Source organism: Salmo salar, chromosome ssa14, assembly GCF_905237065.1.
Source record: "Salmo salar chromosome ssa14, Ssal_v3.1, whole genome shotgun sequence".
NCBI lineage: Eukaryota > Metazoa > Chordata > Actinopteri > Salmoniformes > Salmonidae > Salmo > Salmo salar.
This window is the reverse complement of record NC_059455.1, coordinates 62,244,938-62,272,540: the sequence shown is the minus strand read 5'-3', so window position 1 is coordinate 62,272,540 and position 27,603 is coordinate 62,244,938. Positions and strand designations below refer to the sequence as shown.

General features: G+C 40.5%; 6 protein-coding genes across 6 annotated transcripts; all 6 read left to right on the top strand.

The window, feature by feature from the left end:
* The first annotated feature begins 168 nt into the window (after positions 1–168).
* On the top strand, positions 169–5,528 carry LOC123726607 (trichohyalin-like). Its single transcript, XM_045693752.1, has one exon. The coding sequence runs from the start codon at positions 169–171 to the stop codon at positions 4,969–4,971; it is 4,803 nt and encodes a 1,600-aa protein (XP_045549708.1). The 3' UTR covers positions 4,972–5,528.
* On the top strand, positions 5,025–7,617 carry LOC123726611 (cingulin). The gene has a single exon (XM_045693756.1). The coding sequence runs from the start codon at positions 5,025–5,027 to the stop codon at positions 7,233–7,235; it is 2,211 nt and encodes a 736-aa protein (XP_045549712.1). The 3' UTR covers positions 7,236–7,617.
* LOC123726608 (trichohyalin) lies at positions 7,270–10,987 on the top strand. The gene has a single exon (XM_045693753.1). The coding sequence runs from the start codon at positions 7,270–7,272 to the stop codon at positions 10,732–10,734; it is 3,465 nt and encodes a 1,154-aa protein (XP_045549709.1). The 3' UTR covers positions 10,735–10,987.
* Positions 10,745–12,756, top strand: LOC123726614 (trichohyalin-like). The gene has a single exon (XM_045693759.1). The coding sequence runs from the start codon at positions 10,745–10,747 to the stop codon at positions 12,314–12,316; it is 1,572 nt and encodes a 523-aa protein (XP_045549715.1). The 3' UTR covers positions 12,317–12,756.
* Positions 12,336–13,884, top strand: LOC123726615 (trichohyalin-like). The gene has a single exon (XM_045693761.1). It carries the CDS (start codon positions 12,336–12,338, stop codon positions 13,500–13,502), a length of 1,167 nt encoding a protein of 388 aa, XP_045549717.1. The 3' UTR covers positions 13,503–13,884.
* Positions 13,609–26,158, top strand: LOC106597201 (golgin subfamily A member 4-like). The gene has a single exon (XM_014188421.2). The coding sequence runs from the start codon at positions 13,609–13,611 to the stop codon at positions 25,501–25,503; it is 11,895 nt and encodes a 3,964-aa protein (XP_014043896.2). The 3' UTR covers positions 25,504–26,158.
* The last annotated feature ends 1,445 nt before the right edge of the window (positions 26,159–27,603 follow it).

Below are 27,603 nucleotides of genomic sequence, written 5' to 3'. Positions count from 1 at the left end.
TGGCTATCCAAACTCAAAAACAAAGAGAAGAAATGGTGGGTTTCATGGAAAAGAACAAACCAAAAGCAGAACGAACTGGAACTCATGAATAACAAGATTGAAAGAGAGAAACAAGACATCGAAGAAAGTCGGGATGTGCTAACAAAGGAGAGAGAGGAGCTGGAACAAATGAGGAATGAGACACAGCGACAGAGAGAGGAGACAGAATCTCACATGGAAGACCAAAGGAAAGAGAAAGAACATCTGGAACAAATGACGACGGACATGAAAAAACAGTTGCTAGAGATGGATAATGACAAGGAAATGATAGAAAGCTCAATGGGTGAACTGAGATTGAAAGAGGCAGAAATGGTGAGAGAAAAGGAGAACATGGAAAACAAGATGGCTAGACTCAAAGACGAAGAGGATAGAATGCGGGAAGAAATAGGAAGGAAGGTGGACAACTTGAAGCAGGAAAGTCATGAAATCAAAAGACTTAGAGATGAAATTGACAGTGAAAAGGACCAGCTGAATACAAAATTGCTTGAGTTGGAAAAAATGCGTGAAGAACTAGATAGAGAGAAGAAGGAAGTGAAAGACAGGAAGGATGAAGTACTGAAAGAGAAAGATCAGTTGGAAGAGAGGCAAGATAAGATCAGTAAGGAGAAAGAGGAATTGGATATCAGTCTTGAACTGATGAAAAGACAAAGGGAAGACTTGACGAGCTTGAAGGCTGAAGCAGAAGCAAAGACCGAGCCTATGGAAAAAGACTGGAAGGAAAAGCTCACGAGGGAAAGACAACAACTTGAAGATGTAAAGGAGGAGATACAGAAGGAAAAAGAAGCCTTTGAGAGAAAGACGGGATTGACCATGAAAGAAAGAGATGAGTTTGAGCTGATGAAGTCTGAAACCCAGGGACAATTGGTGGAAATAGAACAAAGCAAACAAGACATTCGTGTGGAGAAGGAAAAGCTGGATCAGATCAAAGCTGAGTTAGAAAGACGATCTGAAAACATAAATCAGGTCATGGATGAGACAAGACGGGAGAGGGGGAAGGTTGAAGAACTGGCTATCCAAACTCAAAAACAAAGAGAAGAAATGGTGGGTTTCATGGAAAAGAACAACCAAAAGCAGAACGAACTGGAACTCATGAATAACAAGATTGAAAGAGAGAAACAAGACATCGAAGAAAGTCGGGATGTGCTAACAAAGGAGAGAGAGGAGCTGGAACAAATGAGGAATGAGACACAGCGACAGAGAGAGGAGACAGAATCTCACATGGAAGACCAAAGGAAAGAGAAAGAACATCTGGAACAAATGACGACGGACATGAAAAAACAGTTGCTAGAGATGGATAATGACAAGGAAATGATAGAAAGCTCAATGGGTGAACTGAGATTGAAAGAGGCAGAAATGGTGAGAGAAAAGGAGAACATGGAAAACAAGATGGCTAGACTCAAAGACGAAGAGGATAGAATGCGGGAAGAAATAGGAAGGAAGGTGGACAACTTGAAGCAGGAAAGTCATGAAATCAAAAGACTTAGAGATGAAATTGACAGTGAAAAGGACCAGCTGAATGCAAAATTGCTTGAGTTGGAAAAAATGCGTGAAGAACTAGATAGAGAGAAGAAGGAAGTGAAAGACAGGAAGGATGAAGTACTGAAAGAGAAAGATCAGTTGGAAGAGAGGCGAGATAAGATCAGTAAGGAGAAAGAGGAATTGGATATCAGTCTTGAACTGATGAAAAGACAAAGGGAAGACTTGACGAGCTTGAAGGCTGAAGCAGAAGCACAGACCGAGCCTATGGAAAAAGACTGGAAGGAAAAGCTCACGAGGGAAAGACAACAACTTGAAGATGTAAAGGAGGAGATACAGAAGGAAAAAGAAGCCTTTGAGAGAAAGACGGGATTGACCATGAAAGAAAGAGATGAGTTTGAGCTGATGAAGTCTGAAACCCAGGGACAATTGGAGGAAATAGAACAAAACAAACAAGACATTCGTGTGGAGAAGGAAAAGCTGGATCAGATCAAAGCTGAGTTAGAAAGGCGATCTGAAAACATAAATCAGGTCATGGATGAGACAAGACGGGAGAGGGGGAAGGTTGAAGAACTGGCTATCCAAACTCAAAAACAAAGAGAAGAAATGGTGGGTTTCATGGAAAAGAACAACCAAAAGCAGAACGAACTGGAACTCATGAATGACAAGATTGAAAGAGAGAAACAAGACATCGAAGAAAGTCGGGATGTGCTAACAAAGGAGAGAGAGGAGCTGGAACAAATGAGGAATGAGACACAGCGACAGAGAGAGGAGACAGAATCTCACATGGAAGACCAAAGGAAAGAGAAAGAACATCTGGAACAAATGACGACGGACATGAAAAAACAGTTGCTAGAGATGGATAATGACAAGGAAATGATAGAAAGCTCAATGGGTGAACTGAGATTGAAAGAGGCAGAAATGGTGAGAGAAAAGGAGAACATGGAAAACAAGATGGCTAGACTCAAAGACGAAGAGGATAGAATGCGGGAAGAAATAGGAAGGAAGGTGGACAACTTGAAGCAGGAAAGTCATGAAATCAAAAGACTTAGAGATGTAATTGACAGTGAAAAGGACCAGCTGAATACAAAATTGCTTGAGTTGGAAAAAATGCGTGAAGAACTAGATAGAGAGAAGAAGGAAGTGAAAGACAGGAAGGATGAAGTACTGAAAGAGAAAGATCAGTTGGAAGAGAGGCGAGATAAGATCAGTAAGGAGAAAGAGGAATTGGATATCAGTCTTGAACTGATGAAAAGACAAAGGGAAGACTTGACGAGCTTGAAGGCTGAAGCAGAAGCAAAGACCGAGCCTATGGAAAAAGACTGGAAGGAAAAGCTCACGAGGGAAAGACAACAACTTGAAGATGTAAAGGAGGAGATACAGAAGGAAAAAGAAGCCTTTGAGAGAAAGAAGGGATTGACCATGAAAGAAAGAGATGAGTTTGAGCTGATGAAGTCTGAAACCCAGGGACAATTGGAGGAAATAGAACAAAACAAACAAGACATTCGTGTGGAGAAGGAAAAGCTGGATCAGATCAAAGCTGAGTTAGAAAGGCGATCTGAAAACATAAATCAGGTCATGGATGAGACAAGACGGGAGAGGGGGAAGGTTGAAGAACTGGCTATCCAAACTCAAAAACAAAGAGAAGAAATGGTGGGTTTCATGGAAAAGAACAACCAAAAGCAGAACGAACTGGAACTCATGAATGACAAGATTGAAAGAGAGAAACAAGACATCGAAGAAAGTCGGGATGTGCTAACAAAGGAGAGAGAGGAGCTGGAACAAATGAGGAATGAGACACAGCGACAGAGAGAGGAGACAGAATCTCACATGGAAGACCAAAGGAAAGAGAAAGAACATCTGGAACAAATGACGACGGACATGAAAAAACAGTTGCTAGAGATGGATAATGACAAGGAAATGATAGAAAGCTCAATGGGTGAACTGAGATTGAAAGAGGCAGAAATGGTGAGAGAAAAGGAGAACATGGAAAACAAGATGGCTAGACTCAAAGACGAAGAGGATAGAATGCGGGAAGAAATAGGAAGGAAGGTGGACAACTTGAAGCAGGAAAGTCATGAAATCAAAAGACTTAGAGATGAAATTGACAGTGAAAAGGACCAGCTGAATACAAAATTGCTTGAGTTGGAAAAAATGCGTGAAGAACTAGATAGAGAGAAGAAGGAAGTGAAAGGCAGGAAGGATGAAGTACTGAAAGAGAAAGATCAGTTGGAAGAGAGGCAAGATAAGATCAGTAAGGAGAAAGAGGAATTGGATATCAGTCTTGAACTGATGAAAAGACAAAGGGAAGACTTGACGAGCTTGAAGGCTGAAGCAGAAGCACAGACCGATCCTATGGAAAAAGACTGGAAGGAAAAGCTCACGAGGGAAAGACAACAACTTGAAGATGTAAAGGAGGAGATACAGAAGGAAAAAGAAGCCTTTGAGAGAAAGAAGGGATTGACCATGAAAGAAAGAGATGAGTTTGAGCTGATGAAGTCTGAAACCCAGGGTCAAATGGTGGAAATAGAACAAAGCAAACAAGACATTCGTGTGGAGAAGGAAAAGCTGGATCAGATCAAAGCTGAGTTAGAAAGACGATCTGAAAACATAAATCAGGTCATGGATGAGACAAGACGGGAGAGGGGGAAGGTTGAAGAACTGGCTATCCAAACTCAAAAACAAAGAGAAGAAATGGTGGGTTTCATGGAAAAGAACAAACAAAAGCAGAACGAACTGGAACTCATGAATGACAAGATTGAAAGAGAGAAACAAGACATCGAAGAAAGTCGGGATGTGCTAACAAAGGAGAGAGAGGAGCTGGAACAAATGAGGAATGAGACACAGCGACAGAGAGAGGAGACAGAATCTCACATGGAAGACCAAAGGAAAGAGAAAGAACATCTGGAACAAATGACGACGGACATGAAAAAACAGTTGCTAGAGATGGATAATGACAAGGAAATGATAGAAAGCTCAATGGGTGAACTGAGATTGAAAGAGGCAGAAATGGTGAGAGAAAAGGAGAACATGGAAAACAAGATGGCTAGACTCAAAGACGAAGAGGATAGAATGCGGGAAGAAATAGGAAGGAAGGTGGACAACTTGAAGCAGGAAAGTCATGAAATCAAAAGACTTAGAGATGTAATTGACAGTGAAAAGGACCAGCTGAATGCAAAATTGCTTGAGTTGGAAAAAATGCGTGAAGAACTAGATAGAGAGAAGAAGGAAGTGAAAGACAGGAAGGATGAAGTACTGAAAGAGAAAGATCAGTTGGAAGAGAGGCAAGATAAGATCAGTAAGGAGAAAGAGGAATTGGATATCAGTCTTGAACTGATGAAAAGACAAAGGGAAGACTTGACGAGCTTGAAGGCTGAAGCAGAAGCACAGACCGATCCTATGGAAAAGACTGGAAGGAAAAGCTCACGAGGGAAAGACAACAACTTGAAGATGTAAAGGAGGAGATACAGAAGGAAAAAGAAGCCTTTGAGAGAAAGAAGGGATTGACCATGAAAGAAAGAGATGAGTTTGAGCTGATGAAGTCTGAAACCCAGGGTGAAATGGTGGAAATAGAACAAAGCAAACAAGACATTCGTGTGGAGAAGGAAAAGCTGGATCAGATCAAAGCTGAGTTAGAAAGACGATCTGAAAACATAAATCAGGTCATGGATGAGACAAGACGGGAGAGGGGGAAGGTTGAAGAACTGGCTATCCAAACTCAAAAACAAAGAGAAGAAATGGTGGGTTTCATGGAAAAGAACAACCAAAAGCAGAACGAACTGGAACTCATGAATAACAAGATTGAAAGAGAGAAACAAGACATCGAAGAAAGTCGGGATGTGCTAACAAAGGAGAGAGAGGAGCTGGAACAAATGAGGAATGAGACACAGCGACAGAGAGAGGAGACAGAATCTCACATGGAAGACCAAAGGAAAGAGAAAGAACATCTGGAACAAATGACGACGGACATGAAAAAACAGTTGCTAGAGATGGATAATGACAAGGAAATGATAGAAAGCTCAATGGGTGAACTGAGATTGAAAGAGGCAGAAATGGTGAGAGAAAAGGAGAACATGGAAAACAAGATGGCTAGACTCAAAGACGAAGAGGATAGAATGCGGGAAGAAATAGGAAGGAAGGTGGACAACTTGAAGCAGGAAAGTCATGAAATCAAAAGACTTAGAGATGAAATTGACAGTGAAAAGGACCAGCTGAATGCAAAATTGCTTGAGTTGGAAAAAATGCGTGAAGAACTAGATAGAGAGAAGAAGGAAGTGAAAGACAGGAAGGATGAAGTACTGAAAGAGAAAGATCAGTTGGAAGAGAGGCGAGATAAGATCAGTAAGGAGAAAGAGGAATTGGATATCAGTCTTGAACTGATGAAAAGACAAAGGGAAGACTTGACGAGCTTGAAGGCTGAAGCAGAAGCAAAGACCGAGCCTATGGAAAAAGACTGGAAGGAAAAGCTCACGAGGGAAAGACAACAACTTGAAGATGTAAAGGAGGAGATACAGAAGGAAAAAGAAGCCTTTGAGAGAAAGACGGGATTGACCATGAAAGAAAGAGATGAGTTTGAGCTGATGAAGTCTGAAACCCAGGGACAATTGGTGGAAATAGAACAAAGCAAACAAGACATTCGTGTGGAGAAGGAAAAGCTGGATCAGATCAAAGCTGAGTTAGAAAGACGATCTGAAAACATAAATCAGGTCATGGATGAGACAAGACGGGAGAGGGGGAAGGTTGAAGAACTGGCTATCCAAACTCAAAAACAAAGAGAAGAAATGGTGGGTTTCGTGGAAAAGAACAACCAAAAGCAGAACGAACTGGAACTCATGAATAACAAGATTGAAAGAGAGAAACAAGACATCGAAGAAAGTCGGGATGTGCTAACAAAGGAGAGAGAGGAGCTGGAACAAATGAGGAATGAGACACAGCGACAGAGAGAGGAGACAGAATCTCACATGGAAGACCAAAGGAAAGAGAAAGAACATCTGGAACAAATGACGACGGACATGAAAAAACAGTTGCTAGAGATGGATAATGACAAGGAAATGATAGAAAGCTCAATGGGTGAACTGAGATTGAAAGAGGCAGAAATGGTGAGAGAAAAGGAGAACATGGAAAACAAGATGGCTAGACTCAAAGACGAAGAGGATAGAATGCGGGAAGAAATAGGAAGGAAGGTGGACAACTTGAAGCAGGAAAGTCATGAAATCAAAAGACTTAGAGATGAAATTGACAGTGAAAAGGACCAGCTGAATACAAAATTGCTTGAGTTGGAAAAAATGCGTGAAGAACTAGATAGAGAGAAGAAGGAAGTGAAAGACAGGAAGGATGAAGTACTGAAAGAGAAAGATCAGTTGGAAGAGAGGCGAGATAAGATCAGTAAGGAGAAAGAGGAATTGGATATCAGTCTTGAACTGATGAAAAGACAAAGGGAAGACTTGACGAGCTTGAAGGCTGAAGCAGAAGCACAGACCGAGCCTATGGAAAAAGACTGGAAGGAAAAGCTCACGAGGGAAAGACAACAACTTGAAGATGTAAAGGAGGAGATACAGAAGGAAAAAGAAGCCTTTGAGAGAAAGACGGGATTGACCATGAAAGAAAGAGATGAGTTTGAGCTGATGAAGTCTGAAACCCAGGGACACAATGGAGGAAATAGAACAAAGCAAACAAGACATTCGTGTGGAGAAGGAAAAGCTGGATCAGATCAAAGCTGAGTTAGAAAGACGATCTGAAAACATAAATCAGGTCATGGATGAGACAAGACGGGAGAGGGGGAAGGTTGAAGAACTGGCTATCCAAACTCAAAAACAAAGAGAAGAAATGGTGGGTTTCATGGAAAAGAACAACCAAAAGCAGAACGAACTGGAACTCATGAATAACAAGATTGAAAGAGAGAAACAAGACATCGAAGAAAGTCGGGATGTGCTAACAAAGGAGAGAGAGGAGCTGGAACAAATGAGGAATGAGACACAGCGACAGAGAGAGGAGACAGAATCTCACATGGAAGACCAAAGGAAAGAGAAAGAACATCTGGAACAAATGACGACGGACATGAAAAAACAGTTGCTAGAGATGGATAATGACAAGGAAATGATAGAAAGCTCAATGGGTGAACTGAGATTGAAAGAGGCAGAAATGGTGAGAGAAAAGGAGAACATGGAAAACAAGATGGCTAGACTCAAAGACGAAGAGGATAGAATGCGGGAAGAAATAGGAAGGAAGATGGACAACTTGAAGCAGGAAAGTCATGAAATCAAAAGACTTAGAGATGAAATTGACAGTGAAAAGGACCAGCTGAATGCAAAATTGCTTGAGTTGGAAAAAATGCGTGAAGAACTAGATAGAGAGAAGAAGGAAGTGAAAGACAGGAAGGATGAAGTACTGAAAGAGAAAGATCAGTTGGAAGAGAGGCGAGATAAGATCAGTAAGGAGAAAGAGGAATTGGATATCAGTCTTGAACTGATGAAAAGACAAAGGGAAGACTTGACGAGCTTGAAGGCTGAAGCAGAAGCACAGACCGAGCCTATGGAAAAAGACTGGAAGGAAAAGCTCACGAGGGAAAGACAACAACTTGAAGATGTAAAGGAGGAGATACAGAAGGAAAAAGAAGCCTTTGAGAGAAAGACGGGATTGACCATGAAAGAAAGAGATGAGTTTGAGCTGATGAAGTCTGAAACCCAGGGACAATTGGAGGAAATAGAACAAAACAAACAAGACATTCGTGTGGAGAAGGAAAAGCTGGATCAGATCAAAGCTGAGTTAGAAAGGCGATCTGAAAACATAAATCAGGTCATGGATGAGACAAGACGGGAGAGGGGGAAGGTTGAAGAACTGGCTATCCAAACTCAAAAACAAAGAGAAGAAATGGTGGGTTTCATGGAAAAGAACAACCAAAAGCAGAACGAACTGGAACTCATGAATAACAAGATTGAAAGAGAGAAACAAGACATCGAAGAAAGTCGGGATGTGCTAACAAAGGAGAGAGAGGAGCTGGAACAAATGAGGAATGAGACACAGCGACAGAGAGAGGAGACAGAATCTCACATGGAAGACCAAAGGAAAGAGAAAGAACATCTGGAACAAATGACGACGGACATGAAAAAACAGTTGCTAGAGATGGATAATGACAAGGAAATGACAGAAAGCTCAATGGGTGAACTGAGATTGAAAGAGGCAGAAATGGTGAGAGAAAAGGAGAACATGGAAAACAAGATGGCTAGACTCAAAGACGAAGAGGATAGAATGCGGGAAGAAATAGGAAGGAAGGTGGACAACTTGAAGCAGGAAAGTCATGAAATCAAAAGACTTAGAGATGAAATTGACAGTGAAAAGGACCAGCTGAATGCAAAATTGCTTGAGTTGGAAAAAATGCGTGAAGAACTAGATAGAGAGAAGAAGGAAGTGAAAGACAGGAAGGATGAAGTACTGAAAGAGAAAGATCAGTTGGAAGAGAGGCAAGATAAGATCAGTAAGGAGAAAGAGGAATTGGATATCAGTCTTGAACTGATGAAAAGACAAAGGGAAGACTTGACGAGCTTGAAGGCTGAAGCAGAAGCACAGACCGAGCCTATGGAAAAAGACTGGAAGGAAAAGCTCACGAGGGAAAGACAACAACTTGTAGATGTAAAGGAGGAGATACAGAAGGAAAAAGAAGCCTTTGAGAGAAAGACGGGATTGACCATGAAAGAAAGAGATGAGTTTGAGCTGATGAAGTCTGAAACCCAGGGACAATTGGAGGAAATAGAACAAAGCAAACAAGACATTCGTGTGGAGAAGGAAAAGCTGGATCAGATCAAAGCTGAGTTAGAAAGACGATCTGAAAACATAAATCAGGTCATGGATGAGACAAGACGGGAGAGGGGGAAGGTTGAAGAACTGGCTATCCAAACTCAAAAACAAAGAGAAGAAATGGTGGGTTTCATGGAAAATAACAAACAAAAGCAGAATGAACTGGAACTCATGAATGACAAGATTGAAAGAGAGAAACAAGACATCGAAGAAAGTCGGGATGTGCTAACAAAGGAGAGAGAGGAGCTGGAACAAATGAGGAATGAGACACAGCGACAGAGAGAGGAGACAGAATCTCACATGGAAGACCAAAGGAAAGAGAAAGAACATCTGGAACAAATGACGACGGACATGAAAAAACAGTTGCTAGAGATGGATAATGACAAGGAAATGATAGAAAGCTCAATGGGTGAACTGAGATTGAAAGAGGCAGAAATGGTGAGAGAAAAGGAGAACATGGAAAACAAGATGGCTAGACTCAAAGACGAAGAGGATAGAATGCGGGAAGAAATAGGAAGGAAGGTGGACAACTTGAAGCAGGAAAGTCATGAAATCAAAAGACTTAGAGATGAAATTGACAGTGAAAAGGACCAGCTGAATGCAAAATTGCTTGAGTTGGAAAAAATGCGTGAAGAACTAGATAGAGAGAAGAAGGAAGTGAAAGACAGGAAGGATGAAGTACTGAAAGAGAAAGATCAGTTGGAAGAGAGGCAAGATAAGATCAGTAAGGAGAAAGAGGAATTGGATATCAGTCTTGAACTGATGAAAAGACAAAGGGAAGACTTGACGAGCTTGAAGGCTGAAGCAGAAGCACAGACCGATCCTATGGAAAAAGACTGGAAGGAAAAGCTCACGAGGGAAAGACAACAACTTGAAGATGTAAAGGAGGAGATACAGAAGGAAAAAGAAGCCTTTGAGAGAAAGAAGGGATTGACCATGAAAGAAAGAGATGAGTTTGAGCTGATGAAGTCTGAAACCCAGGGTCAATTGGAGGAAATAGAACAAAGCAAACAAGACATTCGTGTGGAGAAGGAAAAGCTGGATCAGATCAAAGCTGAGTTAGAAAGACGATCTGAAAACATAAATCAGGTCATGGATGAGACAAGACGGGAGAGGGGGAAGGTTGAAGAACTGGCTATCCAAACTCAAAAACAAAGAGAAGAAATGGTGGGTTTCATGGAAAAGATCAAACAAAAGCAGAACGAACTGGAACTCATGAATGACAAGATTGAAAGAGAGAAACAAGACATCGAAGAAAGTCGGGATGTGCTAACAAAGGAGAGAGAGGAGCTGGAACAAATGAGGAATGAGACACAGCGACAGAGAGAGGAGACAGAATCTCACATGGAAGACCAAAGGAAAGAGAAAGAACATCTGGAACAAATGACGACGGACATGAAAAAAACAGTTCCTAGAGATGGATAATGACAAGGAAATGATAGAAAGCTCAATGGGTGAACTGAGATTGAAAGAGGCAGAAATGGTGAGAGAAAAGGAGAACATGGAAAACAAGATGGCTAGACTCAAAGACGAAGAGGATAGAATGCGGGAAGAAATAGGAAGGAAGGTGGACAACTTGAAGCAGGAAAGTCATGAAATCAAAAGACTTAGAGATGAAATTGACAGTGAAAAGGACCAGCTGAATGCAAAATTGCTTGAGTTGGAAAAAATGCGTGAAGAACTAGATAGAGAGAAGAAGGAAGTGAAAGACAGGAAGGATGAAGTACTGAAAGAGAAAGATCAGTTGGAAGAGAGGCAAGATAAGATCAGTAAGGAGAAAGAGGAATTGGATATCAGTCTTGAACTGATGAAAAGACAAAGGGAAGACTTGACGAGCTTGAAGGCTGAAGCAGAAGCACAGACCGATCCTATGGAAAAAGACTGGAAGGAAAAGCTCACGAGGGAAAGACAACAACTTGAAGATGTAAAGGAGGAGATACAGAAGGAAAAAGAAGCCTTTGAGAGAAAGAAGGGATTGACCATGAAAGAAAGAGATGAGTTTGAGCTGATGAAGTCTGAAACCCAGGGTCAAATGGTGGAAATAGAACAAAGCAAACAAGACATTCGTGTGGAGAAGGAAAAGCTGGATCAGATCAAAGCTGAGTTAGAAAGACGATCTGAAAACATAAATCAGGTCATGGATGAGACAAGACGGGAGAGGGGGAAGGTTGAAGAACTGGCTATCCAAACTCAAAAACAAAGAGAAGAAATGGTGGGTTTCATGGAAAATAACAAACAAAAGCAGAATGAACTGGAACTCATGAATGACAAGATTGAAAGAGAGAAACAAGACATCGAAGAAAGTCGGGATGTGCTAACAAAGGAGAGAGAGGAGCTGGAACAAATGAGGAATGAGACACAGCGACAGAGAGAGGAGACAGAATCTCACATGGAAGACCAAAGGAAAGAGAAAGAACATCTGGAACAAATGACGACGGACATGAAAAAACAGTTGCTAGAGATGGATAATGACAAGGAAATGATAGAAAGCTCAATGGGTGAACTGAGATTGAAAGAGGCAGAAATGGTGAGAGAAAAGGAGAACATGGAAAACAAGATGGCTAGACTCAAAGACGAAGAGGATAGAATGCGGGAAGAAATAGGAAGGAAGGTGGACAACTTGAAGCAGGAAAGTCATGAAATCAAAAGACTTAGAGATGAAATTGACAGTGAAAAGGACCAGCTGAATGCAAAATTGCTTGAGTTGGAAAAAATGCGTGAAGAACTAGATAGAGAGAAGAAGGAAGTGAAAGACAGGAAGGATGAAGTACTGAAAGAGAAAGATCAGTTGGAAGAGAGGCAAGATAAGATCAGTAAGGAGAAAGAGGAATTGGATATCAGTCTTGAACTGATGAAAAGACAAAGGGAAGACTTGACGAGCTTGAAGGCTGAAGCAGAAGCACAGACCGATCCTATGGAAAAAGACTGGAAGGAAAAGCTCACGAGGGAAAGACAACAACTTGAAGATGTAAAGGAGGAGATACAGAAGGAAAAAAGAAGCCTTTGAGAGAAAGAAGGGATTGACCATGAAAGAAAGAGATGCGTTTGAGCTGATGAAGTCTGAAACCCAGGGTCAATTGGTGGAAATAGAACAAAGCAAACAAGACATTCGTGTGGAGAAGGAAAAGCTGGATCAGATCAAAGCTGAGTTAGAAAGACGATCTGAAAACATAAATCAGGTCATGGATGAGACAAGACGGGAGAGGGGGAAGGTTGAAGAACTGGCTATCCAAACTCAAAAACAAAGAGAAGAAATGGTGGGTTTCATGGAAAAGAACAACCAAAAGCAGAACGAACTGGAACTCATGAATAACAAGATTGAAAGAGAGAAACAAGACATCGAAGAAAGTCGGGATGTGCTAACAAAGGAGAGAGAGGAGCTGGAACAAATGAGGAATGAGACACAGCGACAGAGAGAGGAGACAGAATCTCACATGGAAGACCAAAGGAAAGAGAAAGAACATCTGGAACAAATGACGACGGACATGAAAAAACAGTTGCTAGAGATGGATAATGACAAGGAAATGATAGAAAGCTCAATGGGTGAACTGAGATTGAAAGAGGCAGAAATGGTGAGAGAAAAGGAGAACATGGAAAACAAGATGGCTAGACTCAAAGACGAAGAGGATAGAATGCGGGAAGAAATAGGAAGGAAGGTGGACAACTTGAAGCAGGAAAGTCATGAAATCAAAAGACTTAGAGATGAAATTGACAGTGAAAAGGACCAGCTGAATGCAAAATTGCTTGAGTTGGAAAAAATGCGTGAAGAACTAGATAGAGAGAAGAAGGAAGTGAAAGACAGGAAGGATGAAGTACTGAAAGAGAAAGATCAGTTGGAAGAGAGGCGAGATAAGATCAGTAAGGAGAAAGAGGAATTGGATATCAGTCTTGAACTGATGAAAAGACAAAGGGAAGACTTGACGAGCTTGAAGGCTGAAGCAGAAGCACAGACCGAGCCTATGGAAAAAGACTGGAAGGAAAAGCTCACGAGGGAAAGACAACAACTTGAAGATGTAAAGGAGGAGATACAGAAGGAAAAAGAAGCCTTTGAGAGAAAGACGGGATTGACTATGAAAGAAAGAGATGAGTTTGAGCTGATGAAGTCTGAAACCCAGGGTCAAATTGGTGGAAATAGAACAAAACAAACAAGACATTCGTGTGGAGAAGGAAAAGCTGGATCAGATCAAAGCTGAGTTAGAAAGGCGATCTGAAAACATAAATCAGGTCATGGATGAGACAAGACGGGAGAGGGGGAAGGTTGAAGAACTGGCTATCCAAACTCAAAAACAAAGAGAAGAAATGGTGGGTTTCATGGAAAAGAACAACCAAAAGCAGAACGAACTGGAACTCATGAATGTCAAGATTGAAAGAGAGAAACAAGACCTCGAAGAAAGTCGGGATGTGCTAACAAAGGAGAGAGAGGAGCTGGAACAAATGAGGAATGAGACACAGCGACAGAGAGAGGAGACAGAATCTCACATGGAAGACCAAAGGAAAGAGAAAGAACATCTGGAACAAATGACGACGGACATGAAAAAACAGTTGCTAGAGATGGATAATGACAAGGAAATGATAGAAAGCTCAATGGGTGAACTGAGATTGAAAGAGGCAGAAATGGTGAGAGAAAAGGAGAACATGGAAAACAAGATGGCTAGACTCAAAGACGAAGAGGATAGAATGCGGGAAGAAATAGGAAGGAAGGTGGACAACTTGAGGCAGGAAAGTCATGAAATCAAAAGACTTAGAGATGAAATTGACAGTGAAAAGGACCAGCTGAATGCAAAATTGCTTGAGTTGGAAAAAATGCGTGAAGAACTAGATAGAGAGAAGAAGGAAGTGAAAGACAGGAAGGTTGAAATACTGAAAGAGAGAGATCAGTTGGAAGAGAGGCAAGATAAGATCAGTAAGGAGAAAGAGGAATTGGATATCAGTCTTGAACTGATGAAAAGACAAAGGGAAGACTTGACGAGCTTGAAGGCTGAAGCAGAAGCACAGACCGATCCTATGGAAAAAGACTGGAAGGAAAAGCTCACGAGGGAAAGACAACAACTTGAAGATGTAAAGGAGGAGATACAGAAGGAAAAAGAAGCCTTTGAGAGAAAGAAGGGATTGACCATGAAAGAAAGAGATGAGTTTGAGCTGATGAAGTCTGAAACCCAGGGTCAATTGGAGGAAATAGAACAAAGCAAACAAGACATTCGTGTGGAGAAGGAAAAGCTGGATCAGATCAAAGCTGAGTTAGAAAGGGGATCTGAAAACATAAATCAGGTCATGGATGACACAAGACGGGAGAGGGGGAAGGTTGAAGAACTGGCTATCCAAACTCAAAAACAAAGAGAAGAAATGGTGGGTTTCATGGAAAAGATCAAACAAAAGCAGAACGAACTGGAACTCATGAATGTCAAGATTGAAAGAGAGAAACAAGACCTCGAAGAAAGTCGGGATGTGCTAACAAAGGAGAGAGAGGAGCTGGAACAAATGAGGAATGAGACACAGCGACAGAGAGAGGAGACAGAATCTCACATGGAAGACCAAAGGAAAGAGAAAGAACATCTGGAACAAATGACGACGGACATGAAAAAACAGTTGCTAGAGATGGATAATGACAAGGAAATGATAGAAAGCTCAATGGGTGAACTGAGATTGAAAGAGGCAGAAATGGTGAGAGAAAAGGAGAACATGGAAAACAAGATGGCTAGACTCAAAGATGAAGAGGATAGAATGCGGGAAGAAATAGGAAGGAAGATGGACAACTTGAGGCAGGAAAGTCATGAAATCAAAAGACTTAGAGATGAAATTGACAGTGAAAAGGACCAGCTGAATACAAAATTGCTTGAGTTGGAAAAAATGCGTGAAGAACTGGATAGAGAGAAGAAGGAAGTGAAAGACAGGAAGGATGAAGTACTGAAAGAGAAAGATCAGTTGGAAGAGAGGCAAGATAAGATCAGTAAGGAGAAAGAGGAATTGGATATCAGTCTTGAACTGATGAAAAGACAAAGGGAAGACTTGACGAGCTTGAAGGCTGAAGCAGAAGCACAGACCGAGCCTATGGAAAAAGACTGGAAGGAAAAGCTCACGAGGGAAAGACAACAACTTGAAGATGTAAAGGAGGAGATACAGAAGGAAAAAGAAGCCTTTGAGAGAAAGAAGCGATTGACCATGAAAGAAAGAGATGTGTTTGAGCTGATGAAGTCTGAAACCCAGGGACAATTGGAGGAAATAGAACAAAACAAACAAGACATTCGTGTGGAGAAGGAAAAGCTGGATCAGATCAAAGCTGAGTTAGAAAGGCGATCTGAAAACATAAATCAGGTCATGGATGAGACAAGACGGGAGAGGGGGAAGGTTGAAGAACTGGCTATCCAAACTCAAAAACAAAGAGAAGAAATGGTGGGTTTCATGGAAAAGAACAACCAAAAGCAGAACGAACTGGAACTCATGAATGTCAAGATTGAAAGAGAGAAACAAGACCTCGAAGAAAGTCGGGATGTGCTAACAAAGGAGAGAGAGGAGCTGGAACAAATGAGGAATGAGACACAGCGACAGAGAGAGGAGACAGAATCTCACATGGAAGACCAAAGGAAAGAGAAAGAACATCTGGAACAAATGACGACAGACATGAAAAAACAGTTGCTAGAGATGGATAATGACAAGGAAATGATAGAAAGCTCAATAGGTGAACTGAGATTGAAAGAGGCAGAAATGGTGAGAGAAAAGGAGAACATGGAAAACAAGATGGCTAGACTCAAAGACGAAGAGGATAGAATGCGGGAAGAAATAGGAAGGAAGATGGACAACTTGAAGCAGGAAAGTCATGAAATCAAAAGACTTAGAGATGAAATTGACAGTGAAAAGGACCAGCTGAATGCAAAATTGCTTGAGTTGGAAAAAATGCGTGAAGAACTAGATAGAGAGAAGAAGGAAGTGAAAGACAGGAAGGATGAAATACTGAAAGAGAGAGATCAGTTGGAAGAGAGGCGAGGTAAGATCAGTAAGGAGAAAGAGGAATTGGATATCAGTCTTGAACTGATGAAAAGACAAAGGGAAGACTTGACGAGCTTGAAGGCTGAAGCAGAAGCACAGACCGAGCCTATGGAAAAAGACTGGAAGGAAAAGCTCACGAGGGAAAGACAACAACTTGAAGATGTAAAGGAGGAGATACAGAAGGAAAAAGAAGCCTTTGAGAGAAAGAAGGGATTGACCATGAAAGAAAGAGATGAGTTTGAGCTGATGAAGTCTGAAACCCAGGGACAATTGGAGGAAATAGAACAAAACAAACAAGACATTCGTGTGGAGAAGGAAAAGCTGGATCAGATCAAAGCTGAGTTAGAAAGGCGATCTGAAAACATAAATCAGGTCATGGATGACACAAGACGGGAGAGGGGGAAGGTTGAAGAACTGGCTATCCAAACTCAAAAACAAAGAGAAGAAATGGTGGGTTTCATGGAAAAGATCAAACAAAAGCAGAACGAACTGGAACTCATGAATGACAAGATTGAAAGAGAGAAACAAGACCTCGAAGAAAGTCGGGATGTGCTAACAAAGGAGAGAGAGGAGCTGGAACAAATGAGGAATGAGACACAGCGACAGAGAGAGGAGACAGAATCTCACATGGAAGACCAAAGGAAAGAGAAAGAACATCTGGAACAAATGACGACGGACATGAAAAAACAGTTGCTAGAGATGCATAATGACAAGGAAATGATAGAAAGCTCAATAGGTGAACTGAGATTGAAAGAGGCAGAAATGGTGAGAGAAAAGGAGAACATGGAAAACAAGATGGCTAGACTCAAAGATGAAGAGGATAGAATGCGGGAAGAAATAGGAAGGAAGATGGACAACTTGAGGCAGGAAAGTCATGAAATCAAAAGACTTAGAGATGAAATTGACAGTGAAAAGGACCAGCTGAATGCAAAATTGCTTGAGTTGGAAAAAATGCGTGAAGAACTAGATAGAGAGAAGAAGGAAGTGAAAGACAGGAAGGATGAAATACTGAAAGAGAGAGATCAGTTGGAAGAGAGGCGAGATAAGATCAGTAAGGAGAAAGAGGAATTGGATATCAGTCTTGAACTGATGAAAAGACAAAGGGAAGACTTGACGAGCTTGAAGGCTGAAGCAGAAGCACAGACCGAGCCTATGGAAAAAGACTGGAAGGAAAAGCTCACGAGGGAAAGACAACAACTTGAAGATGTAAAGGAGGAGATACAGAAGGAAAAAGAAGCCTTTGAGAGAAAGAAGGGATTGACCATGAAAGAAAGAGATGAGTTTGAGCTGATGAAGTCTGAAACCCAGGGACAAATGGAGGAAATAGAACAAAACAAACAAGACATTCGTGTGGAGAAGGAAAAGCTGGATCAGATCAAAGCTGAGTTAGAAAGGCGATCTGAAAACATAAATCAGGTCATGGATGACACAAGACGGGAGAGGGGGAAGGTTGAAGAACTGGCTATCCAAACTCAAAAACAAAGAGAAGAAATGGTGGGTTTCATGGAAAAGATCAAACAAAAGCAGAACGAACTGGAACTCATGAATGTCAAGATTGAAAGAGAGAAACAAGACCTCGAAGAAAGTCGGGATGTGCTAACAAAGGAGAGAGAGGAGCTGGAACAAATGAGGAATGAGACACAGCGACAGAGAGAGGAGACAGAATCTCACATGGAAGACCAAAGGAAAGAGAAAGAACATCTGGAACAAATGACGACGGACATGAAAAAACAGTTGCTAGAGATGGATAATGACAAGGAAATGATAGAAAGCTCAATGGGTGAACTGAGATTGAAAGAGGCAGAAATGGTGAGAGAAAAGGAGAACATGGAAAACAAGATGGCTAGACTCAAAGATGAAGAGGATAGAATGCGGGAAGAAATAGGAAGGAAGATGGACAACTTGAAGCAGGAAAGTCATGAAATCAAAAGACTTAGAGATGAAATTGACAGTGAAAAGGACCAGCTGAATGCAAAATTGCTTGAGTTGGAAAAAATGCGTGAAGAACTAGATAGAGAGAAGAAGGAAGTGAAGGACAGGAAGGATGAAGTACTGAAAGAGAAAGATCAGTTGGAAGAGAGGCGAGATAAGATCAGTAAGGAGAAAGAGGAATTGGATATCAGTCTTGAACTGATGAAAAGACAAAGGGAAGACTTGACGAGCTTGAAGGCTGAAGCAGAAGCACAGACCGAGCCTATGGAAAAAGACTGGAAGGAAAAGCTCACGAGGGAAAGACAACAACTTGAAGATGTAAAGGAGGAGATACAGAAGGAAAAAGAAGCCTTTGAGAGAAAGAAGGGATTGACCATGAAAGAAAGAGATGAGTTTGAGCTGATGAAGTCTGAAACCCAGGGACAGTTGGAAGAAATAAAACAAATCCAGATGGAAAGGGAGGAAATGAAAAGTGTTATTGAGGATTTCAAGAGAAAAGAATCTAATTGGGAAGTGATGAAAACGGAGATTGAGACAAAGAAACGAGAAACAGAAAATATCATGGAAATGATCTCAAAAGAAAAGGACAACATCGAAAAAATGAAGATTGAAATTGAAAGAGAGAGGGAAGAAATTGATATCACCAAGGGCAAGATGGTGAAGGAGATGGATGAGCTGGAACAGAGAAAAGCTGAGATCGAGAATGGAAAATATGAAGCAGAAAGGCTGATGGCTGAACTGAAAGAGGAAGAGCAAAGTATGAAGAAAGAAATGTGCACGATGAAAGACAGTCTAGAGCAGATCAAAGCTGGAATACAACCACAGAGAGAAGACATTGAAAGCAAGATGGTGGAGCTGAATGTCCAAAAGGCTGAGTTGGAAAATGCTATGACAGATATTGACAGACAAAAAGAGGACATGCAATACCAAAGACAGCAAATTGAACAAAACAAACAACAGATGATAAAGGAAAAGGATGATCTGGAAAGGATGAAGATGGAGATAGAGACACGTTCAGAAAATCTAGAAACTCTTTTTGAGAAAACAAAGAGGGAGAAAGAGGATGCTGAGATAATGGCTATTCAAGTCCAGAAGGAAAGGAAGGAAATTGAAAGTGTTGTCGAAGAGAACAACAAACGGACAGAGAAACTGGAATTCATGAAAACTGAGGTGGATAAAGAGAAACAAGAAACAGAAAACATCAAGGACATGGTAACAAAGGAGAAAAGTGAACTGGAACAGATCAAGATGGCGTTAGAGACACGATCTGAACATCTAGACAACATAATGGACGAGACAAAGAGGGAGAAAGAGAATGTTAATGACATGACTGTCCAAATCCAGAAAGAAAAAGAGGACATTGAAAACTTGACAGTCAACAACAACAGACAGAGAGAGGAACTGGAATTGATGAAAGCTGAACTAGAGAAAGAGAAATCAAAGACTGAAAATGTCAAGGATGTGCTATCAAAGCAAAAGAATGATCTTAAACAAATGAAGATTGAGATGGAAAGAGAGAGAGAAGAAATGAATAACACTAAGGACAATATTGCAGTTGATATGAATGAGCTGGAACAGAGAAAAGCTGAGATAGAGAATAGAAAATATGAAGCAGAAAGTTGGATGGCTGAACTGAAAGAGGAAAAGCAAAGAGTGAAGGAGGAAATCTGCAAGATGAAGGAGAACCTGGAACAGATCCAGACAGGAATACAACTACAGAAAGAAGACATTGAAAGCAAGATGGAGGAGCTGAATGTAAAACAGGCTGAGATGAATAAGGCTATGACAGATATCAACAGAAAAAAAGAGGAAACACAAAATCAAAGGGAAGAAATACAACAAGACAAACAAAAGATGCAAGATGAAAAGGATGAACTGGAACAGATCAAGATGGAGTTACAAACACGATCAGATAATCTGGAAAACCTCATTGAGGAGACAATGAGGAAGAAGGAGAACATTGAAAGTATGGCTTTTCAGATTCAGAAGGAAAGGGAGGAAGTTGAAAGTATTGTTGAGGATATCAAGACAAGGAAAGCTGATCTGGAATTGATGAAAGCAACGGCTGAAGTAGAGAAGCAAGAAACAGAAAACATCAAGGAAATGATCTCTAAGGAAAAAGACAAACTAGAACAAATGACGATTGAGATTGAAAGAGAGAAGGAAGAAATTGATATCACCAAGGGCAAAATTGAAATGGATATGTATGAGCTGGAAAATAGAAAGGCTGAGGTAGAGAATGGAAAATATCAATCTGAAAAACTGATTGCTGAATTGAAGGAGGAAGACCAAAGAATGAGGGAGGATATCAGGAAGATGAAAGAAAACCTAGATACTGAAATACAGCTGAAGAGAGATGATATTGAAAGTAAAATGGAAGAGTTGGATGTCAAAAAGAGAGAGCTGGAAAACATGTTGACCGATATTTACAGAGAAAAGGAGGAAATACAAAACCAGAGAAAGGAAATAGAAGAAGAGAAACAAAATATACAAGATGAAAAGGATGGGCTGGAACAGATCAAGGCTGATTTACAGATGAAGAGCAAAAAGGAGAATGTTGAGGGCATGGCTGTCCAATTCCAGAAGGAAAAGGAGGAAATTCAAAGTGTAATGGTAGAACCCGAGATAAGAAGACAAGTACTGGAATTTACAAAAGTGGAGGTAGAGAAGGAAGAAACAGAGAATATCAAGGACATTGTATTAAAGGATCAAAAGTATCTGGAACAAATGAAGATTGAGATGGAAAGAGAAAGAGAAGAAATTGATAATACCAAGATCAAGATAGCAATCGATATGGAAAGGCTGGAAGCGACAAAGGTTGTAACAGAGAGAAAACTGAAAGAAGAAGAACAACAAATGAGGGAGGTTATCAAGAAGATGAAAAGCAATCTGGAGCAGATTGATGCTGAAATGCAGCTGAAGAGAGAGGACATTGAAAGTAAAATGGAAGAGCTGAATGTCAAAAAGAAAGAGTTGGAGAACACCATGACAAGTATCAACAGACAGAAAGAGGACATGCAAAACAAGAGGGAGGAAATGGAACAAGAGAAACAAAAGATGCAAGATGAAAAGTATGAGCTGGAACAGATTAAGATAAAGTTACAAAAACGATCAAAACTTCTAGACAATCTAATTGAGGAGACAAAGATGGAGAAGGAGACTATTGAGGACATGACTGTCCAAACCCAGAAGCAAAAGGAGGAAATTAAAAGTGTTATTGAGGATATCAAGACAAAGAAAGATGAATTGAAATTAATTAAAGCTGAGATAGAGAAAGGAAAAGAAGAAACACAAAACATCAAGGACATGGTATCAAGCGAGAAAAACAATCTGAAACAAATTGGGCTTGAATTGGAAAGAGAGAGAGAGAAAATGGATAAAAGCAAGGGAACATTAGAAACAGATGTTGGTAAGCTAGAACGAAGAAAGTTTGAGGATGAACAGTGGATTTATGAATTGAAAGAAGAAGAGCAAAGAATGAGGGAGGATATCGAGAAGATGAAAGACAACCAAGAGCAGATCAATGCTGAAATACAATTACAGCGAGAGGACATTGCAGCCCAAATGGCGGAGATAAATGTAAAAAAATCAGACTTGGAAAACATCCAAGCTGATCTAGACAGACAGAAAGTAGAACATGATGAGATTAAAAAATATATATTTGTGGAAAAGAATCAACTGGACGAGAGGACTGCTGCCTTGCAAAAACAAAGGGAAGAGGTGGGTAAAATCATGGAACCAACAGCTATTGTGAAGAAAGATGTAATAATGGCTGAAGTACAAACACAGACAGAGCCCATGGAAGACAGCTTGGAGGAACAGCTCAAAAGGGACATGGAAGAAGTTGAAGGTCATGGCATAGATAAAGAGGACCTGGAACAAACCAACAGGCTGACAATGATAGAGAGGGATGAGTTGGCATCCATGAAGTCTGAAATAGTAAAACAAAGACAGGAAATAGAGGAGAACAAACTAAAGATACAGGATGAGAAGGATGAGATTGAAAAGATCAAGAATGATTTACAGAAACGGTCAGAGAATCTAGACAACCTCATGGAAGAGACAAAGAGGGAAAAGGAGAATGTTAAGGACAGGGCTGTTCAAATTCAGAAGGACAAGGAGGAAATTGAGCATGATATTGAGGATAGCAAGACAAAGAACGCTGAACTGGAAATGTTGAAAGCTGAGATAAAGACAGAGAAACAAGAAACATTCAACCTGAAGGACATGATATCAAAGGAGAAACGTGACTTGGAACAAATTAAGATGAAGATGGAAAAAGAAATACAAGAATTGGATAACACCAAGGACATGATAGAAATTGATATTAGTCAGCTGGAACAAAGAAGGGTTGAGTTAGAAGGAGAAGAAGATGGAATGAAAAATCTGATGGCTTCACTGAAAGAGGAAGAGCAGAGTATGAAAGAGAATATTGGGAAGATGAAAGAAAATTTAGAGCAGATTAATGCTGAAATACAACTACAGAGAGATGACATTGCAACCCAAATGGAAGAGTTAAATGTCAAAAAAGAAGAGTTGGAAAACATTCAAATGGACATCGACAGACAAAAAGAACAGATGGACAAAACACAAAATGCTATAATCATGGAAAAGAATGAACTGGAAGAGAAGCTTGCTGGCATGCAAAAACAAACGGAGGAGGTGGAAGCCATCATTGAAATGACAAAGAGGGAGAAGGAGGATGTGATGAGGATAAAGGCTGAAATAGAGGAACAGAAAGCTCAAATGGAAGACAACCTGATGGAAACTCTGAAACACGACAGAGAAGAACTTGAATGCCTGAAAGAAACAGAAAGAAAGGAGGAAACTAAGGGCATAAAAGAGAAGACAGAGAGGGAGAAGGATGGGTTAGAACGGGTTAACATAGATTCCCAGAGAGTGTTGGAAGATCTGGAGAACGTTGTGGAGGAAACCATGGAGAAAGAGGGTACAGAGGAAATGGCTATCCAAATACAAAAGCAAATGGAGGACAATGTGAGAATCATTGAGGAGATGGAGCAAAAGAAGGCATATTTAGAGCTGATGAATGTTAAGATGAAAAGTGAGAGAGAAGAAATAGACTCTAACAAGGCCATGATTGAAAGGGAGAAGGATGACCTGCAACAAATGAAGTCTAAGATTACACAGCAAAGATGCGAAATTGAACAAATTACAACCGTCTTAAAGGATGAGAAGGACACTCTTGAGCAATTTAAGACTGATATGGAAAGACAGAGACAAGAGATGATGAACAATATGGACTTGGTGGAAAGAGAGAGAGATGAACTGGAAAAGACAAGGTCTGAGATGGATGAGTTGGAACACATGACAGCTAAAATAGAAAGACCGAAGGAGGAAATTGACAAAAGAAAGGGTGCAGCAATGATGGAGGTGCCTCAGCTGGAGGAAAGAGAAGACAGCAATCAGAAACCGAGTTTTGAAGTCGTCTTCATCTCAGATACAACACAGACAGAAAAAATAAAGGATGAACCCGAACAAAGCGAGGTTGAGACACTTCAGACAAAGGAAGAAACGATGGACTCAATCAAGAAGGACAGAGATGATCTAGAACAAATGAGAGCTGACATACAAAAACACATGGAAGACAGAAATAAAAGCAAGAATGTGACAGATTGGGGGAAGTATGAGTTGGAACAAAGACAGTTACTACTAAACCAGCATGAGGAGGAAATAGAAAGCTTGAGGCAAAAGTTACAGGTGGAGAGAGAAGTGCTGGATGAGGTTATGAATGACATACAAAATAAGCATGACATATTAAAGAGTGAGAGGGATCAATTGGAAAAGATAAGGGTTGAGTTCCAGAGAGAAAAGGATACAGAAGGTTACTGGATTACTCAACATAAAGAAGAGGAGGGGAGGAAAATGGAACACCTGGAGCTGTCTTCTGCAGAGACAGACACTCTTAGCTCAGGAGCAAACAATATAATGGCAGTAGGCAGTAGAGAGATGGACAAGAAGAAAGAAATAACACATACAGCAGAGACAAAACAAGAAAGTGGAGACATGGAGGAAGTCAAACTGGTAAAGCAAGAAACAGAAAAAGATGTAAGCAAAACTGAGTATAAAGACAAAAGGAGCTATATAAATGCTGTGACACAAACGCAAGAAATTGAGGAAGTAGGACAGCTGAAGAATAAGGATGAGGAGGGTGAGCTTGCACTACTGATGGTTGAAATAGACAAACAGAGAAAAGAGATTGAAAACAACATGGTGGAAATAGAGAGACAGAAGAAGGAGCTGCAACAGATCAGAGCTGAGACACAGACAGCCAAAAAAGAACTGGTGGAGACTGAGATGCACAGACAGATCAAAGATTCCAGTGAGATCCAGAGACAGGTCGAAGATTCCAGTGAGATCCAGAGACAGGTCGAAGATTCCAGTGAGATCCAGAGACAGGTCAAAGATTCCACTGAGATCCAGAGACAGGTCGAAGATTCCACTGAGATCCAGAGACAGATCAAAGATTCCACTCAACTCAGAGAAGAAACTGAGAACAACCTCGGACAGAAGACAACTACAACGCAAGTGGAGTTGGATCAGACAACAGATGAAAGGCTCCCAAAGAGAGATCCTTTGGAGAAAATCCGTCAAGAGGCTCAGGCAGACAAAGAAGAGATTGAGAAGATTAAGCACAGAGTTCATGAGATGAAAGAACATCTAGAGGAAAGACTAGCAGTGATTCAGAGACATGAGTTGGTACAGAGAACAAGGATACAAAGAGAGAAAGAAGAGCTAAAGAAGATGAAAGAAGAGTTGGAGAGAGACAGCCAAGCTCTGCAAACAGAGTGGGACAGAGGCAGGAGGAAACTTCGGGAGAAGGACCAAGAGCTTGAGATGCTAAAAGTGGAGATGTTGCGAGAGATCGAGAGACTGCAGGTTAATATGGAAAAAGAGATGGAAACACTCAAGACAAGTGACAAAGGTATCCAAACCTCAGACATGGTATTAACCATAGAAGAAGAGAGAATGTGGTTGATGGAGGAATCAACAATGGAGGAGTACAGTATGCTGGCAGAAATAAGTCAAGAAACAGAGCAAACCACAGTGGATATGACATTCGCCAGTTCATCACTGGAGCTCCAGGGTCAATCAGAGGAGCTCACAGTGATAGAGGATGCTCAGATGAGCGTAGTAGGAGCAGAAGCTTCTCCATTCAGCAGGTTGCTACGGTGGCTTTGGCGCTACTGCTGTAGCTGCTGCCGCTGTTGTGACTGCTGCGGAAGGGAGTGTGAAGAAGAGGAGGAGAACATAGTATAGTCCCAACTCTTAAGTCAGCAAAATTGTGCTTCAATAGAAGCTTAGAGTACATGAAGTTAAACAACTTTAATTCAATGTGTATTTATTTTTTCATAGCTTTTCCAGATAGTTGCATTTAGTGTGCAATAGTATCGCCAGCCTTCACAACAATATCAGTGGGGCTCAAAATAAATGAATTGCTATGTAAAGACTGTGTGAAAAAAATCTCGTTCAGTAATATGAATTGTGAAACAACACCATCAGTTATTATTCATTCAGTTACATCATGTATGATATGTATTCTACTATGCCCAAGTGATATGAAATCGTTGAGATTACAATATGCAACAACCTGATTTATATGGCTAAATTGCAGTGTTGTAAGTGTTGTGCAGTATTGCAGTGCTATGTATTTACAATTATGATGAACTAAGTTTGCACTGAATATTGCATCTAGAGAGAGCAAAACGTACCTTTATTTATTTATTTATTATATTTTATAATGAAATATATATTTATTATATCTTTTTACAGCTTTTGTTAAAGGTGCACTGGATACTGAATGGACTCTCATCAAGATTTGTCGTAATAATTTGTCAAAACAAGTTATTTCTATTACTTTTAGTTTTCTTATTTTTATACACACGGAATTTGCAATAAACAAAGCGCTATTCTATATTTTTCTCAGGGACAGTTGTTGTTCTTTAAGCCAGTACTTTGTAAGTGTAAAAGCCTTGTAATTCATTTATAAGCGTGTGATTCGAATGTATTTGATTTGGTTATTTCTGCATCTCTTTCTCTATACATCCACAATTACAACAAACATTTGTTATTATGTTCTCATATGGGATGAATTTACAGTGCAGTAATGGATACTAGTAGTGACTGAAGAAGTACAAAATACACTGGATTATTTTGATATGAGTAATGGCTCCCTTTATGAACTTCAGTGAGGTCTGTGATTCACTCAGTCAGTCCTAATTTAAAAGCATTTACATTGCAAGGTTGGGTCAATAATCAGCTATGACAGTAACCCAGACACAGAGGGTTAGGTTGGCCTCAGCAGACCTAAACCATTGTTGTCGGAGGCAGCTGAAAGGGGACACTAATAAAGTAGTCATTACCCAGGAAATTGCTTAAATTGCTTAGGAAATTGCTTATGTTCCTTGTCGTGAATGGCAAGGAAAGTTACTCAAAGTTGGCACAGGAACTTGGCAGTGGGGCATACACACTTGCCCCACAACAGTGGTCTGTGAGAGCTGAGTTTGAAGTTTTACGAAAGCTTCATGTCATGTCAAAAGAATCAATGCACTATGGGCCTGTTTCCTGGTCTAAAAAGGATATGGAGACTATGCATACTTTTTATTTTTAGTTCAGGAATAGGTTTAACTAGATTATTCTCTCAAGTATCATTTTGACCCAAAGACCGATGGGAGATGCAGGAATAAAAAGCAATTCTCACTCACAATTTGACAGACACTATTAAAAGTGCAATATCCAAATAAAAAAATTACATTTCTGACATTGGAGGGAACATTCATATTCCAGTGGAAAAGCACAGCTGCAATGCCTGGGAAATCCATCAATCACTTGTTGCGGTGGGGGCAGAGCTAGGGTGGTTTATCACCTTAGTTCCTTAGATTTGTACTCCTGTGGGTATCACTGGAGATAGGGGTCAGCCGAACCTGTCCTTGGTGCTCTTAGTCCGATTCCTTGTCCTCTCGTGTTTATTGCTGGGTATGGGACTTAGAGTATAAAGCATCAATTCTACCAGATAGACTAGTGCTTCCTGAGTTAGAGATTTTTAGTGGTAGTTCCTTTGTGCTAGATTCTTTATCCCTTTTAATATCTTACTATTATAGACTCATCTGTTTCCAGTAGAGGGCGTCCCTCTCCTTCCTTTGTAGGAGATCTAAGTATTCAGAGTATTATACTTCCTGATTTAAATAATGATACTGCAGAGTCGTCATTTATAGTTAGCAAGCGCTTAACAATTAAGTGTCAAAGTTGCGTATTTATTTTGTATTCAATCATCACAAATGATCAATGAACCTACCAGGTACAACTCCAAAGCCGTAAACACGGGCACCCTGATAGATATCATCCTAACCAACTTGCCCT

What these genes read in the sequence shown, in the direction of transcription:
- LOC123726607 (XM_045693752.1), top strand. Translation starts at nt 169, where the DNA reads ATGAGGAATGAGACACAGCGACAGAGAGAGGAGACAGAATCTCACATG.
- LOC123726611 (XM_045693756.1), top strand. Translation starts at nt 5,025, where the DNA reads ATGAAAGAAAGAGATGAGTTTGAGCTGATGAAGTCTGAAACCCAGGGT.
- LOC123726608 (XM_045693753.1), top strand. Translation starts at nt 7,270, where the DNA reads ATGGATGAGACAAGACGGGAGAGGGGGAAGGTTGAAGAACTGGCTATC.
- LOC123726614 (XM_045693759.1), top strand. Translation starts at nt 10,745, where the DNA reads ATGATAGAAAGCTCAATGGGTGAACTGAGATTGAAAGAGGCAGAAATG.
- LOC123726615 (XM_045693761.1), top strand. Translation starts at nt 12,336, where the DNA reads ATGAAAGAAAGAGATGCGTTTGAGCTGATGAAGTCTGAAACCCAGGGT.
- LOC106597201 (XM_014188421.2), top strand. Translation starts at nt 13,609, where the DNA reads ATGGTGGGTTTCATGGAAAAGAACAACCAAAAGCAGAACGAACTGGAA.